Here is a 16,917-nt window from a genome sequence, read left to right on the forward strand (position 1 = left end):
AACAGGAAAATATCCTATTGCTGTCCTCATCGTGAAAGGATTTCAGGAGGGGGGCTCTAGTCATATGATATTTTCTTGAGATAAATTACTTAAACTGAAAGAAAAAAAAACTTAATTAGAACATTCAGAATTTCAGTGCTGCACCTTGGGCATGAAAAGGCAAAGGCTCCTTGATTCACTTGCAGTTCTTTTCAGGAAGAGCCTACAGAGGAGCAACGTGATGTCTTCAAGACTCCTGAAGAGTCAAGGTAGCACTCAAGTGTTTGCTTTTTGATCCACACACCATCAGGTAAATGGAAACAGGCTTCATCTGTTGTGTGTGTAATTGCATGTGTGAGGCTCTATTGTTTTCAGGGCTAGTGCCTGGCAGGAAGTGCCCTTACCTTCTGAAATAACACCTGTGTACTGTATATAGTCACCTTCCTTCCACGGCATCTTACCTTCACCCGTGTACCTGCCTTTTGACCATTTGCAAGGCTCAAAGAAATCATAGAATCATAGAATCATAGAATCATAGAATCGTTTGGGTTGGAATGGACTTTCAAGATCATTCAGTCCCAACTCCCCTGTCCTGTTCAGGGATATGTCCCACTAGATCAGGCTGCCCAAGTCCTCATCCAACCTGGCCTTGAACACCTCCAGGGATGGGGCAGCCACAACTTCCCTGGGCAACATTTTCCAGTGCCTCACCACTCTCATAGCAAAGAAATTCCCCTCATGTCTAATTTAAATCTTCCCCTCTCCAGTTTAGAGCCACTGTCCCCAGTCCTATCACTACGAGCCTTTGTGAACTGTCCCTCCACAGCTTTCCCACAGCCCCTTTCAGGTACTGGAAGGAAATCTTCTGGTCTTGAGCCATGAGTAGACTTTGGGGGCAAAATCTCCGTGTCAGTAAATACACAGCCAAAACAAGACACAGCCTTCATTTTGACACATTTGTACTGCCACTGCTATTAGCTTACAAAATAATGAGTCCATTTATTATTCCTTTTGAGTGATGCTCATAACTAAAGCATTTGTTTGATGAAATTGATACGAAAATGCCAGCAAATAAATTCTCTTAGACTCATGTTGGAGATTTAGAAAGCAAGCTCCCTTTCTCAGGGCTGGGCAACACAAGCGAGCAATCTCCATCAATCGTGTGGAGCGAGACAAGAGCTGGGACAGAATCTATTTCCTACGGCCATACATATGTATAAATTTCCACAGAAATCTTATGCATACCCTATTACTTTCCAAGGACTGATTCTAATGTTATTATGAAACTTTGCAACAGTTAAATTTCTTGCTAATTTGGAGTTGGGTCCATCTGTCTGCTTGACCTTGCCTTTGAGATAGCGAAATACTCCAAACGGGGGTGATTACAGAAGAAAACACATCTGTTCAGCACAGATAGTACTTCACACAAGACGTTCTCATTCGTCAAAGGATGAACAGCATCTGGAAAATCACCTTTTTAAAGAAAACACGCTATCAGAGGGACATTCTGTCTGACTTTCAAAAGTTTGCAATTATTTAAAGGAAGCTTTAGCTTAAATCAAAGCTATTCCACTTTTTGCAATAGTAAATACTTCTTGTATCAAAAATAAGCACCGCTATGGGGTCGTAGGAAGGGAACTTTCTTTCTTATCATCAACCCAAAACCTTTCATCTATTCCCGCACCAGGATGCTCAGCTGCAGCTGGAACCAAAGCCGCGGGCCGGAACCAAAGCCACGGGTGCGCGTTTCCGCCGGGCCGTGTCAGCGGAGACGCTGACTGCGGACGGCGGGGAGGCCCGCAGCCATGGCCGACACCGCTGCGCCGCCGCCGGCTGCCGCCCCAGTGCCGGGGCTCCCGGCTGCCCCCGGCAGCAACCCGCTGTCCCGAAAGCTCAACAAGATCCTGGAGACTCGTCTGGATAACGACAAGGTAGGGGCGGGGACGGGAGGGAAGGGGCCGGATGAGCCGTCGGGCAGCGCGAGTCCCGATAGGCTCCGGCGCTGGGCGGCGAGCCCGGTCATCGCCTCAGTTCCGCTGCGGAGCCGCAGCTGACGTTTGCAGCGTTAATTCGGAAAAAAAATCAGTTGGTTTTGGTTTTTTTTTTTTTTTACTTCTCCGGCGACATGCCGCGCACCTGTTCGTTCCCTTCAGGCCGTAGGGAGGTTTGTATTCCTCAGCTCGGGGGGGATTTGTCAAGCTTTTTCCGATTTAAACCGTTTCTAGTTTTGGCTAGGTCATGTTTTAACCGAGTGTAATGTTAATCGGTAGCTGCTTTAAAATAAGACGAGGTTGTGCTTTATAACTTATGAAAAGAAGAAGGACTCTGCAATTATTTCAGTTATTTACTGTATGGAGGTTTGTGTTCCTTATCTCAGGGGGTATTTGTCAAGCTCTTTCTGATTTAAACGGTTTTTAGCTATGGCTAGGTCATGCTTTAACTGAATGTAATGTTAATCAGTAGCTGCTCTAAAATAATAGACAAGGTTTTGCATTATAACATATGAGAAGAAGGAGGACTCGGCAATTATTTCAGTTATTTACTGTATGGAGGTTCGTATTCCTTATCTCGGGGTATTTGTCAAACTCTTTCTGATTTAAACGATTTCTAGCTATGGCTAGGTCATGCTTTAGCTGAACGTAATGTTAATCAGTAGCTGCTCTAAAATAAGTCAACGTTGTGCATTATAACATATGAGAAGAAGGACTCGGCAATTATTTTAGTTATCTCTCGGCTGATCTGGAGGATGTTCAGGTATTTTTTCTCTAAAACCATGTAGTAGATTGTAGCGTTTGTTTGTTGTTTTTTTTTTTTCCCCCCTAAGACTGAACTTGGCATGGTTACAGACTGTGGAACTTGCTTCTTTGTAACTGTGAGGAAAGTTAAGGCCCTTTTTTTTATTTTCTAGGAAATGCTTGAAGCACTGAAGGCACTGTCGACCTTTTTTGTTGAAAACAGTTTGCGCACCCGAAGAAACTTGCGTGGAGACATTGAACGAAGAAGTTTAGCCATAAATGAAGAATTTGTCCACATATTCAAGCAAGTTAAAGAGGTAGTGTTTTTAGAGTGTAACTAGCAATCTTGTGAGAGTATTGCTATGTAATGTAAAGGTGAAAAAAAGAAACAAAAGATTAAGAGAGATTTTGACTTTGTGAGACAAATATACTTTTACGGTAAAATTGTTTCATCGTTTCTTTCATTTGACGAATATACTGTGCGGAGAGGGGTGGTGTTTCAGACATAAAAATACCAAGTGAATGTTGATCTTTGGAGGTGTATTCTCTCCACTGATTAACAGGGAGCTTAGAGCAACTATGTCCCTTGTAAATTTGGCATCTCATTTTAGTGGAATGAATCTGGACCTAGGCGTAGCATTTCTGATCTAAACCAGTTACTGTTATTTAAATTATTTCAGGAGCTTGAGAGTATAAATGAAGATGTGCAAGCGATGAGCAGCTGCTGTGAAGATATGTCCAGTCGTTTGAAGGTACTATATAAATAGATGTTCTTTGTATATTTTTCCATTTGAGGTGTGACTGTTGTCTTTTTAATTATTTTGAAGGATTAACAGCGACACCAAGGTGTTTCCATAGTATGCGTATTATGTTACTTTGGGGTATTAATATAGTTCTTTTAACTTATTTAGAAAATTTATTAAGGAAGTAATTTGAATTTCTTTCCAATTGCAATTCAGAATGCAGCAATACACTTATCTTGAGAATTGCAGTGTGATATTGATTCGTATGTGAGTGGAGAGAAAATATTTTATTCAATTGGATATGTGTGATATTAAAGGGTTAATTGCATTCGTGTATTTCCATTCAGAATATATGTGCTTTTCACATTGACTACATCTGTTGAGTTATGCATTCATATAAATACCTTAAGTATATTCATAGAAAAGCGTCTTGCAATCCAAAGATGGAGACAAATCATGTGCCATCTTTATTGTGTTGGTTTTCTTTCATGATGTTGTCTCAAAATGCTGGTATGCAGCAAAACCAATTCTCTTTGTATTAACCCTGAATCTATACTGTTCTAGGGAACAAAAAGTTGTTTTAATAGTGCATTACTATATGTAACTTGGGTTTAGTATACAAATTCAATATTCTGTACATCATTGAGTTTAAAAGATTTATGGATGCTTAAGTGTAGATGTTTTGCCAACCCAAATCTGTTCTGAACGCAGTGCATAGGTTATAGTGTATGAATGAGGATAAAAAATCCTGTGAAAAGAGTTTCTTTTCACCCTCCTCCTTTCCCCTCCTCCCCTTAGATGTCCCTATATTGAGGTGAAGAGATTTGATAGTCATTGTATGTAATTCCCATAAGAATACTTGTAGTTTGAGGAACTTGTTCCAAAAGGTGTGGCAGTACAGTGTAGCCCGCTGCAACACTTAATTTTCAGTTTTGGAAGGCAGTGGGTAATGGACCTCAGAGGTCTCAGATCTCTTTGAACACTGTTACTGTGGATGTATTCCCTAGTGCAGTTCAGGAACTGTTTGATTAAACTCTTAAATGTGGAAATGAGTCCATGCAGATTTTGGCTTTTTTCTGCCTTTAGATCATGAAGTGTAACTATCATCTGTGATTTTTTTTTTTTTTTCATTTTGCAGAGTAGAACCACCCTGCAGTGATGTCTTTTTCTGTTAAAAGTCAGTAGTAGGTAGTTTTGTTCTGTGCCCAACAGGTTTCCTCTAGAGCCCTGTAGAACTCGTAACTTCTTTCAATTCAGTCCATGCTTGCTTTGTGTGTAGGAATATGAAGTTAATAAACCCATGAGCTAACCCTTGGTTGTCAAATCCTCTGGTATTTTATCTGTAATAGGACATAAAGACTTGCCAGCATGTGCTCAAGCTCAATATGAAGACAAAAATTAGCTAAGTAGAACAAATAGAAGATACAAAGAGGATTGTCCGTAGCATATAAGGCAGAAGAGTGTGCTAAGAGAGCAGTGTAATAAAAGAGGAGAACAAATAAAATGTGTGAAAGGGATTATATACTGATAAGCCAAAAAGCTTTTTACCTTTCTTTATTTTATAGTAAGTTGTAAGTTTGTAATGCCACACAGTCCAAATAACTGGATACAGTCAGATCTGATTTCAGGATGGTGAATTGATGTAGTAACTTGAAAGAGAGAAGGAGGCAGATGTGTGAATGGAATAAAGCAGGGTTGAAGGATAATGAAAATTTTAATTAGTATACTGACATGGAGAAAAAATTCTCTTTTGGATCTGCAAGAAACATCAAATATCAAATTCTTATTTTTCTGGCATGTCTGACTCTTGCTAGTTACCTTGTTTTGCTTAGATGTAAGCTCTTACTGTTATTATTGTATGTATGTAATGTATCTGGCAGGCATTTGAAAACTTGTAAATAAAAATTTGCTTCTCGATGTATCTAGCTGGATCCAGAAAAACTGCTTTTCCTTCCTTTCTGCTGTTCTGCTGTTAGCATTCTTCTTGGCAATTAGTACTTCTGTCCAGAAAATACTGGAAAGGAAGCAAATCTCTTCTGTCTTCTTAGTTTATTAAAATCTGCAACTCTTAGGGGAGTGGGAAGTCTGGAATTAGTAGATTTCCATACTGAGTAGTTCAGGTCCAGTCTTATGTTGTAAAAGTTTTTTTTCTTCTGTTCAGCTGAAGCACTGAAAATTAGTATTACTTAAAAAGGTTTAAAACACAGATACATTAAGACTCTAAATAGTATTTATTTAAGATATAAAAAGCCTAAAGATATCCTAAATTGTTTTGGAACTGCTAAATGTTTAGTAAATTCTGATTTTTTTTTTTTTTTTTAATTAAATTTGCATGCTAATGCATAATAGTTTCCTTTAGAAAATTCATAGAATGATTTGGATTAGAAGAGGTCTTAAAGATCGTCTGGTTCCCACCACCCTGCCATCGGCAGGGACACCTTCCACTCGATCAGGCTGCTCAAAGCCTCATCCAACCTGGCCTTGAATATCTGCAGGGACTGAGCACCCACAACTTCTCTGGACAACCTGCACCAGTGTCTCACCATCCTCATTGTGAAGAATTTCTTCCTAATATCTAATCTAAATCTACCCTCTCTCAGCTTAAAAATGGTACTCCTCATCCTATCCCTGCATTCCTTGATAAAGAGCCCTTCACCAGCTTTCCTATAAGCCGCTTTTAAGTACTGGAAGGCTGCAATGAGGTTTCCCTAGAGCCTTCTCTTCTCTAAGCTAAACAATCCCAACTCTCTCAGCCTGTCTTCATATGGGAGGTGCTCCAGCCCTCTCATCATCTTTGTGACCCTCTTCTGGACTCACTGTAACAGATTTATGTCCATTTTCAGCAACCGGCACCTCAGCAGTGCTCACTGTCACTGATGGAACTTCTCAGGCTCCCTCTGATGATTGAAGGTTGTATTTGGGTGGTTGCAGACCTACTTTCACCTTTCAAAGTGTCGCTGTACCTTGACTGCTTTTCCGTTGTAGCTAATACAGTGTGGCAGATAGAAAGGCTGAAATGAATTAGTGTGCATCTGTACTTGCATTAAATCTCTCATGAGTTTCAAGACTGGCATCTTCATTACAGCAACTGTTGTGATTTAGACCCATTACACTGTTGAAGTTATTCACACAATATTTTTATAGCTTTTTCTACCTCTTCACTTGCGATCTTATTCCATGCTGTATGCATTTTGTTTTCAAGAGACTTTTGTTGTTGAAGCTTTTCCTTCCTAAATAATCACTGATGGTGTCCAGTGGGAAATCATCAGTTCTGGATGTCCTCTATCTTCTTGCTGGGTGATAAGTTTCAGAACTCTTTAACTTGCAGCAATCCTTTTAGTCATGCAGCTGCTGTCTGTAGCAGAGCTGTTTCTGCATGGATTCCCTTGCATTGTCATCACAGACAATTTAGGGCTTTGATGAATTTAAGTGCTTTGCACAAAGTCCTTACAGCCCTGTAAGCTGCTTGGACTGTAGGGCTAAATTCGCTAAGACTAGCACAGCTATATTCATGTTGTCTAAAATGGCTGGATGGACCCTGGTACTGTGCAACTTAGCTTCCAAAGGAACTTGTTTCATTTTTCGTTTTGTAAGAGCAAACAGTTTACAGTTAATGGACAAACAATATTCTATCTTTTTTTCTAATTAATTTATAATATTTATAATAACGTTTTTGTATTAAATATATATGAAAAATCAACTGTGTGTGAATGTAAATATATGTAAAGACGAAAATATATATGGCTAAATATGTTAATTCCTGTCTGAAAATAGGGAGAGTTAATGAATACTTATTTCAAGAAGGCCTTTTGTTTCAAAGAGTATACTCTTTACTAGTACTCAGAAAGCTTCAAAAGTATTATGTACTTTGAAGGTTGTGTAATACATTTGATAAGTTTGTGACATGCCTAATGATTCTAATTGTATTTTAGGCAGCAAAGGAACAAACCCAGGACTTGATAGTAAAAACTACAAAACTCCAGGCAGAAAAGTATGTATACCACCTTACTTATTTCTTGAAGACATGACAATACTGATGGAATTTTCTTTTGTATATGTTTCTGCCAGTCTTATTTTTGAGTAATAACTTTGGGGGGTTTGTATTTGTACATAGTGTTAAAAACTATCTGTGTTTGTAGCTCAAATGGAACAAAAATACTGAATTCTCAGTTTATTACTAGAGAATACAAAGAGGCAAAAACCGTATTAGTGCTTGTTATCATAAAAATTGACCTTTTAGGGAAAGGAATCAGTTATAGCAATTGGATGGGCTTTAGCAGATGTCAGTTGATAATATGAGTTATATTGTTTTGTAACAGGTATGGACTTACTCAGTGTCAACTGAGACTCACAGGCTGCTTCTTGTTGTTAGTGCTTCATAACTAGTGGAAATCACTTTCTTGTAAGTAGGAGCAGAAAGTTGGCTTATAACTACTCTGCAATATTTAAAGTGAACTGTGACATACGTAAGTGCTGTTTAATGAGGCTGACATAGATCACTGTTTCACTTGGTTCTCCAGCCTCTTGTGTAAAAAAGATTTGTGATTTGTTCTTTTCAGTATTTTTATTCGTGGGAGGGGAATAATAGCCTGTGACAGATTCAAGTAATCTTTATCGGTTTTATGTCTAGGGCATCTGGTTTTACAGCTTTAGCCTTTGTCAACGTAGAGGAATGAATATCCATGCTTTATGGGCTTTCTTCTGAAAATTATATATAGTTCACTGGAGATTAGAAATAATTATATCCAGCGGTAAGCTTGTAGTAGAAATTATGGTTTTGGATAGCTCTGGGTGAGCTTTCAAAATCAGTAGGTTCACGTTGTGAACTTCAGTAGGAAGTGGATTGTGTCCTGTGAGAGTCTGAATGTAAAGTTAAAGTGTAATCTGTACATATTTTAGATGCTTAGTGTAGAATAACTGCATAAAACAGTACTGGTTGATATAAAATGAAGGGGTTTAGCAGTCACAGTTGAAGTACTTGAGCAGAAGTCAAGTCAGAAAATTTGTTAGTTTAAATATAAGTATGTGAAGTAGTAGGACAGATAAGTGATTCCTTGTTCTGAAGCAGAATGGAAAATAAGACCAATCCCAAATGGTGTCTCATTGGTCTTAAATTCCTTTAAAGGAGATTATGCAGATTGTTTGTCAGTACTTCTACAATATAATCCTTACTTATACCATAATTTACTTTCTGCTGATTCTTTTAAGAGACAAAACATCCCACTATTGTGAGGAGGAAGAAAGGTTTAGGAAGTAGCCGTTCCTTCTGAGGGTTAGTGTGACTTCAGAATGTATGGATAGGAAAAAGTTCTCTTTTGGAAAGACTTAATTTTTTAAGTGTACTAGGAAAAATGCACTAGCATAAGCCTAACAATGCTTGTGATCTTAGTGTGATTGTTAGGGATGATTCATAGTGCCATTTATTAACAAAATTAACTTTTTCCTGGCTAAACCTATGAAAAATGTCAACAAAAGCTACAATGGGAATGCTGTTTTGTTCTGTGTAGGACATTTGAGTCACCTTTTCTTTTGACTCATTAGATGACCTTGCAAATGTAAATATCTCTTCAGAAATTTTCCCTTGTGTGGATTTGAACCCGTGTAGCACTTTTTTTTTTTGTGAAAAACAGTTTCCCAAAGATGCAGAATGGCCACTGGAACTTGTATGAGCTTGGAACATTTTGAGTAAGAGTGCTTGTTCACGCTTTCATCCTTGCATGCATTCTTTCTCTTCTGCAGTCCTTGCAATGGAGTGGCTCTCTCAGTGGTTCTGTGTAGGTACTAGGTTTCTTATACAAAGTAATTTTTGCATTGTATTATAAGTGATGTAATTGGATCTAATTCAAGATGATTTTAAATTTCCTAAGCTTCTTACCTGAACTCCTTGTTGATCATCCTAGTCTCAGATTTGTGGTCGGGAGCTATAGTGGTTCATCTGAAGTATCTGTAGGTAGTCCTGATGCGCTGTTTGGGACTTCTGTGTTGGTAGAATGTGGTAGAATTTAAGGTGCTTGGTTAAATAGTTGGGATAGAAAATAGATTGTAGTCTCAGATTTAAGTTGAAAATTCTGCATTCTTAGGTTGTTACTTTGTAGCATTGTTCTCCTAAATTGGTTGTGAGCTTTAGACCCCATTTGTCATAAATGCCAAATAGGATGTGTTACTTAAATAACAATTACGGTAATCTTCCAGTCATACAATTGCATTTTTATATTTGTGAATATGAGAGATTTGATGCGTATCTTTGGTCAATTTGGTTGCTTTTTCTGAATTCATTTTCTCTATAAAGATTAGTTAAAATAACCGTACTATACATTAGAAACAGAACAGTTTTCCTTCACGTTGTTTGAATTGTGGAATCTGCTTAACATAGGAATCAGGGCTTCTTTTTTTCTCTTCTCTTCTCTCCTTAAAATTGAGACTTATCACAACTTAATAGAACCATGCAGAGTGAAATAAAGTAGTCCAAACCATTCAAACCATCTCTTTATAACAAGGGTAATTTGCTGTTGTTAGGTACTGTAGAGTCGTAAATAGAATGATAGTTTTAATTTATTTCATAACGGATTTGTTAATAAAGAATAACTGAGGTAGCTAATTTAGACAATTTGTGTTAATTGTTAAAAATCCACTTCTTTATCTTCACTGAATTTCTACACATTTACTTGAGCACACTAATACTGCTTTCAGGTTGTGTTAGACTTTTAATGTATAGTAATGAGATTAGTTTGTTTTCAAACATCTGCTATGTTTTAAAAGATGTGGGTTTGTTTACTGCCATTGCTAATAGGCTGACAGAAAAAGGATCTTGCTCCTTGAAGTGAGATTTTAATAAAAGCTTCCTCTGACTTGTCAGTTCTGCTGCTGTACCTGAGTTTAGTTCTTTAATACATGTGCAGCCAAAAATGTACTTGCAGTACTAAACTACTTCACCTTGGATTGGGAACAAGTGTCCTGGAGTTCAGCAGTTCCCAACCAGAGTAATGACAGTTCAGTTCCAAAACACTGTATGCAGATGCCAGAAGCCTGTCTTCATACTAGTTCTACTACCCGCTTAATGATAAGGTATTGTGCAAGATTGTTCTTGAGGTTAGCCACAAATGATAGTAGTGGATTTAAGAATTGAAGAAAGACCAGAAGGTAATAGTTACAGTATTAATTCTTATAAAATTAAATAAGAGTAGTTGTGTGAGTGTATGTATGTGCTCAGGAAGATCACAGAAAATAAGCTTGCTGAAATAGAAAACTGGTAAGAGTCAGAAGAGGTTTTCTGGAAATAAAAACCACCATACTCTGGAAGCTGTATGAAAGAATGGAAATGGCTTGAACAGGTATTTTTGAGTCAGGTTAAAGTTTCAGTGCTTTCACCAAGGTTATGCACTTGACATCTTTACATGTTGTCTTGTTGTCCTAGTTTCCTGTTAATTGTGTTCTTAAACAGAACAAAATGTATGTTTTGATGCCAGGATCCTTATATTGTTTCTGGAAAATCAGTTCCTGTAATACTAGGATTGTTTCTCTTTCTAAAAATACAATTAAATCTGATTCCTAAACGTATTTTGGAATGCAGCAGTGTGTACTTCATTTTTTTTAATTGAATTACATTCAGACTTGCTCTTTATTTAAATTCAATAAACACGATTCTTTTGGTTCAGTGAGTTATTTGACTGTCCCCTCTGTGCTCAGTACGAGGTCAGAAGTCTTAGGAAAAATGTTTCTTAGTGAACATCTGCTGCTTCAGTAGTGCTGTACTACAGACCTGTCATGATTGTCTCTTGGTGGTGCTTTCTAAATTTTTTTTTCCTTTTACGTAATATCTTTTTCATCATAGTCTTTTTGGAAATGATGTCAGAAGTTCAGCAATATTTGTAGCAGGTTACAGAGGTTTGCTTTTATCAGCATATGCTGAGAAAAGTGGTGATGTAGTGATTTGCACTGATGAGATGTATTTCATGTCTTGACCTTTTGAAGTCTGCATTTACATTTATTCCTGTGAATATACTTAATAAGAAAAAACAGTGATTGCCTAAACTGAGTAACAATTCAGTGTGGGGGAGGAGGGCTTGAAATTCTGAGGCTGGTTTTCTTTCCTGGTTTGTACCAAAGTAAAGCATAGGTGACAGGGCATAACAACGATCAAAACAGCTAAAATTAATCTAATGAAAAAAAAAAAGCATCCCATTCTAGCCATGACCAGCAGAAAAAGCACAAAGTCTTATTTCTTGCCAGCTTTTCTACCTGGCAGCCATGTACTCAAGAGTATTTCATACTCTTGATCAATATGAAATAAGGCATGGTCTTACAGGTTGAGAAACGTTCATCTGAAGTACAAGATCGGTTACATTATACTGTTCCTGAATGATGTTTGTCTAATCGGCTCTTAGAAAAAAAACAACCCAGGAATAAAGAGCCCATGGTCTTCCTTGGAAATTTATTTTCCTTCTTTATTGTTTTCCTACTATCTGATTTAGTTGTTCTTTTCCTGCTCGTTAAGCACATTAGTTCAGATCTTATTCCAGGTAGATGTAGAGAGCAGTGTGTTATTTTCATGCCTTTGGCAACATTTTTGGATTTGATGGCAGATGTGAAGCTAGACTAAGCAGTCGTCTTTCAAATGTCTTTATATCAGATTGTGTAAAAGATATACTGAAGCTGTCAGTGTCTTTGATACAATGGAATCAACTGGCTCACCCCTACAAGATGGAAAGGAATCCATTTACTGGAAACACATGCCTTCTCAGCTTAGTCTCTATTCACAAGTTAGAAACCATGTCTTATATCTTAGCCATTGCTAAATGCTGCTTTACCTAGTGAGTATAGTGGCCTATGATGGAGGACTACAACAGTAGACAAGGGAACTATGGACGTCACCTATCTGGAATTCTGTAAGGCCTTTGATATGATCCCTTCTCTCTAAATTGGAGAGAGATGGATTTGAATGGACTGTTGGATGAATGAGGAATTGGTTGGATGGTTGCATCCAGAATGTAGTTGATCAACAGCTTAATGTTCCGATGGAGATCGGTGATAAGTGGTGTTCCTCAGGGGTCCATACTGGGACCAATATTGTTCAATGTCTTCATCAACAACAACACTGTGATCAAGAGCACCTTCAGCAGGTTTGCAGATGATGCCAAACTGAGTGGGGCAGTTGACGTGCCTGAGAGATGAGATGCCATCCAGAGGGACCTGGACAGGCTAGAGAGGTGGACTTGTGCGAACCTCGTGAGGTTCAGCAAGGCCAGGTGCAAGGTCCTGCAGATGGGTCAGGGCAACTCCCAGTATCAGTACAGGCTGGGGAATGAAAGAATTGAGAGCAGCCCTGCCAAGAAGGATGTGAGGGTGCTGATGGATGAGGCGCTGGATATGAGCCAGCAGTATGCACTCACAGCCCAGAAAGCCAACCATATCCTGTGCTGCATCAAATGAAGCATGACCAGCAGGTCATGGGAGGTGATTCTGCCTCTCTACTCTGCTCTGGTGAGACCCCACCTGGAGTACTGGATTCAATTCTGGAGCCCTCGGCACAGGAAAGACATGGACCTGTTGGAGCAGGTCCAGAAGAGGGCAATTGAAATCATCAGAGGCCTGGAGCACCTCTCCTATGAGGAAAGGCTGAGAGAGTGGGGTTGTTCAGCCTGAGGAAGAGAAGGCTCCGTGGAGATTTTATTGTGGCCATTCAGGACTTACAGGGGTTTATATGAAAGATGAGAACAGGGCCTATTTCCATATAACAAGGGGCAATGGTTTTAAACTAGAAGAGGGTAGACTAAATTTCTATTTAGACTAAATAGAAGGCAGAAACTTTTTACAATGAGGGTGGTGAAACACTGGCACAGGTTGCCCAGAGAGGTGGTAGATGCCCCATCTCTGGAAACATGCAAGGTCAGGTTGGACAGGGCTCTGAGCAACCTGATCCAGTTGAAGATGACTCTGCTCACTGCAGGGGGCTTGGACTAAATGAACTTTAAAGGTCCTTTCCAAACCATCGTATGATTCTATGTGTGTCACAGTTGGTGTGAAGTGTTGTGTGTGAAAGCTGCTTATCCTGACTATTCTGTAGATAGATGCCAATGATGTTAATAGAAAGCCTGGTTGGTAGGTAGGTAGAAAACTAGTGAATTCTATGAATTTATTTACGGTGTATAAGCTTTTTTCCTAGTGTTTAGTAATCTCTTTGGCAAAGTTTGAATCATTTCAGTGCAGTTAGTGTCTTCTGTTGCCAAACTTCTGGTTTAACCTTTTTGGTTTTTTACCTATTTATTTTTAGAGCAGAATGTATTATATTGTAGAGCTGCAGAATTGCAGGCTAGCTGTCTTTAGATAGGGATTACAGCTGGGAGAAACCTAAATTCAAGTTTGGTTCCTGCTGCCACCTATCATTTGCATGGTGACTTTGGTGAACTCATCAACTGTTCAACTTGTATCTAGTTAATTATTCTTGCATTTTATACAAGTTACTGTTCTTGGAACACTTACCTCAAAAGCTTATTCTTCCTAGTAAAAGCCTTTCCTTGATTTCCAGTTTAATTCTTGAATATAATTCAACTGTTTTCTTATCTTGTCTGTTATCTTAAGAGCTTCCTTCATCTCCTCTCATAAATTAGATTCTCCATTCCCATGATCATCCTACTAGCTCTGGTTTAGTGGGAGTCTGTTGTTTTTGAACACAAATCATAGAATCACAGAATAGTTAGGGTTGGAAGGAACCTTAAAGATCATCTAATTCCAACCCCCCTGCCATGCGCAGGGACATCCCACTAAATCAGGCTGCCCAAGGCCCCATCTAACCTGGCCTTGAACATCTCCAGGGATGAGGCAGCTGCAACTTCCCTTGGCAACCTGTTCCAGTGTCTCACCACTCTCATAGTGAAGAAATTCTTCCTAATGCCCAGTCTAAATCTGCTCCTCTCCAGTTTATACCCGTTCTTCCTCATCCTATCACCACAATCATTTGTGAATAGCCCCTCTTCAGCTTTCCTGTAGGCCCCCTTCAGGTACGGGGAGGTCACTGTAAGATCTCCTCTGACCCTTCTCTTCTCCAGGCTGAACAAGCCCAACTCTCTCAGCCTGTCCTCATAGGGAAAGTGCTCCAGCCCTCCGATCATCTTTGTAGCCCTCCTCTGGACCCGTTCCAACAGTCCCATATTCTTTTTATGTTGAGGGTTCCAGACCTGGACACAGTATTCCATATGAGGTCTCCCAAGAGAGGAATAGAGGGGCAGAATCACTTCCCTCGACCTGTGGGTCACCCTTCTTTTGATGCAGCCCAGGACACGGTTGGCCTTCTGGGCTGTGAGCGCACATTGCCAGCTCATGTCAAGCTTCTCATCGACCAGCACCCCCAAGTCCTTCTCTGCAGGGCTGCTCTCAATCACATCATCCCCCATCGTGTACTGAAAATGGGGATTGCCCCGACCCAGGTGCAGGACCTTACACTTGGCCTTGTTGAACCTCATAAGGTTCAAACCACAGGTCCACTTCTCCAGTCTGTTCAAGTCCCTCTGGATGACATCCTGTCCTTCCGGTGTGGCAACTACACCACTCAGTTTGGTGTCGTCCGCAAACTTGCTGAGGGTGCACTCAATCTTGCTGTCAATATTGTTGACAAAGATATTGAACAGCACTGGTCCCAGTACAGACCCCTGAGGGACAGATGGTCAGGGTTGTGGTCTGTTTTCCAAATGAGGTTTCACTGAAGCTCTCTGTAGTATTTTCTGTTTTCTTGTATCCTGGGAATGTTATAGACATTTTACTATTATTTTCTGTGCCTTCCTAGTTTTTAATTAGGAAAAAAATTGTAATGAATAATCCATGTTGGAATTGGGCATGGTATGTCTCTCACAGTATTTCAGGTCTCCTTTAATAAAAGATATGGTAAACAGACAGAATGTAAAATAAAACTATTTGTTCTCAGAATTTAAAAGTGCATTTTTGCACCTGGTACTTATTCTTAAGAATGGTTTCCTAACACCTGCATGTAGATGTTTTGTTACATAGTCTCGTATATTTGCCTTCCTTAAAAAACACTGAAGAAAAATAATTTTTCCAGCTGAGAAGTGTTTATGCATATCTTTTAAAGGTGATTGTTATTTTTTTATGAGTAAAAAATAATTCATGTTTTGAGGCTTTAAAAATGTGCTAAATCCTCAGTACCACAGTTTGGAAGTAATTTCAGAATGTGCTGCTTAGACTTCTCCTAGGCAAAGGAAACTAGCAGATTTTTGCGCTGTACTTGGTGGTAAGGTAAAATTAAACTTTGGAAAAGCATTTTTCCCCTCTACCTCATTCTTTAAGCTGTCTAGGTGATAATCCTGACAAACAGTACGCATTTGTATTTATTTCAAGGGAAAACTCCATGAAGTGCATAGTTTTCCCGGCCCTTTGAGTTCTCTTGCAAAAGAATTCTGTCTCCTTGGTAACGATTAAAACTGGGGAAATTTTTCTTTGTTGGGAGTCCTGTCCCCTGCCCAAGCTCAAAAGTCTACCAGTACTCGGCACTTCCCCCTTTGCATTGGTGCCATGTTCCCATGATCTATTAGTTTTGTTCTCTTATGCCAGGAGAAAAAAAAAGCTTTGGGATAACAGCACAGTGTGGCCTTTCCTCTGCTGTACTGCACGTGCTTAGAACGCAATGTAGAAATCTTTGTTTACAGAAAGGCCAGTGAGTCTTAAAACATCCAAGTATCTGAGCAGGTGCTGTTTGCTGTGGGCTATATATGACATGACATTACTCTGGCATATGTTGTTACCTGCACTGTGTTTTGCATAGCACTTATCACAGTGAAATGCTGTTTGCTGTGGGCTATATATGACATGACATTACTCTGGCATATGTTGTTACCTGCACTGTGTTTTGCATAGCACTTATCACAGTGAAATCACTATAGCAAACTTGAGTGGTATTAAAGCAGGGAAATGGATTAAAATAAGATTGATTGATTAAATTCTAGGTAAATAGCTGTTAGCTTGTATTTGAGGAAATACATTTATATAAAAAAATGACATACCTATCCAAGTGCATTGGTCTCATTAATATTGTATACTGCCAGCTAGAAATCAAGGGTATGCAGTACTTATGTTTTGTACCTGATCCATCATCTAGGAAATACAATCTCTTTCTCATGCAGATGGACAACCAAGGCGACTTTCATAGCCAGCATAGAGGTAGCTAACCTGGGTTTTGAAAATGAGTAGCTTGTTGAAATTCCTTTTCATTTATAAAGAGGCCCAAATAAATAGCTTTATCAAAATCCAGGTGCCTGTGTTTTGGTTTAGGATAGATGTTTCTCAGTATTTTTGAATCACTGTCTTGAGAAAGACACATGAAACATTACTGCCACCACGAGGCTGTGATTTTGTGTTTACATTGTGGAACTTCCAACTTGGCAGTATGCTAGAGTTTAGTATATTGACGCTATTTTCTAAGAGTTAATTATTGGAAGTGTGCAGGGTGGGTC

General features: G+C 39.1%; 1 protein-coding gene across 2 annotated transcripts in view; it reads left to right on the plus strand.

Moving 5' to 3' along the window:
- The first annotated feature begins 1,740 nt into the window (after positions 1 to 1,740).
- The window catches only part of COG6 (component of oligomeric golgi complex 6), a 58,962-nt gene continuing 43,785 nt past the window's right edge, over positions 1,741 to 16,917 (plus strand). The window contains exons 1-4 of one of the 2 annotated variants that reach the window (XM_009568738.2): positions 1,741 to 1,910; positions 2,888 to 3,031; positions 3,395 to 3,466; positions 7,390 to 7,448. In XM_009568738.2, coding sequence (XP_009567033.2) covers positions 1,785 to 1,910; positions 2,888 to 3,031; positions 3,395 to 3,466; positions 7,390 to 7,448 — 401 coding nt within the window. In that variant the 5' untranslated portion in view covers positions 1,741 to 1,784. Of the gene's footprint in view, positions 1,911 to 2,024; positions 2,144 to 2,887; positions 3,032 to 3,394; positions 3,467 to 7,389; positions 7,449 to 16,917 lie in introns of those variants that run through there. The other variant, XM_054083548.1, reaches the window with a different exon arrangement.

The sequence above is a fragment of the Cuculus canorus genome, chromosome 1, assembly GCF_017976375.1.
Source record: "Cuculus canorus isolate bCucCan1 chromosome 1, bCucCan1.pri, whole genome shotgun sequence".
In the NCBI taxonomy this organism is placed as follows: Eukaryota; Metazoa; Chordata; class Aves; order Cuculiformes; family Cuculidae; genus Cuculus; species Cuculus canorus.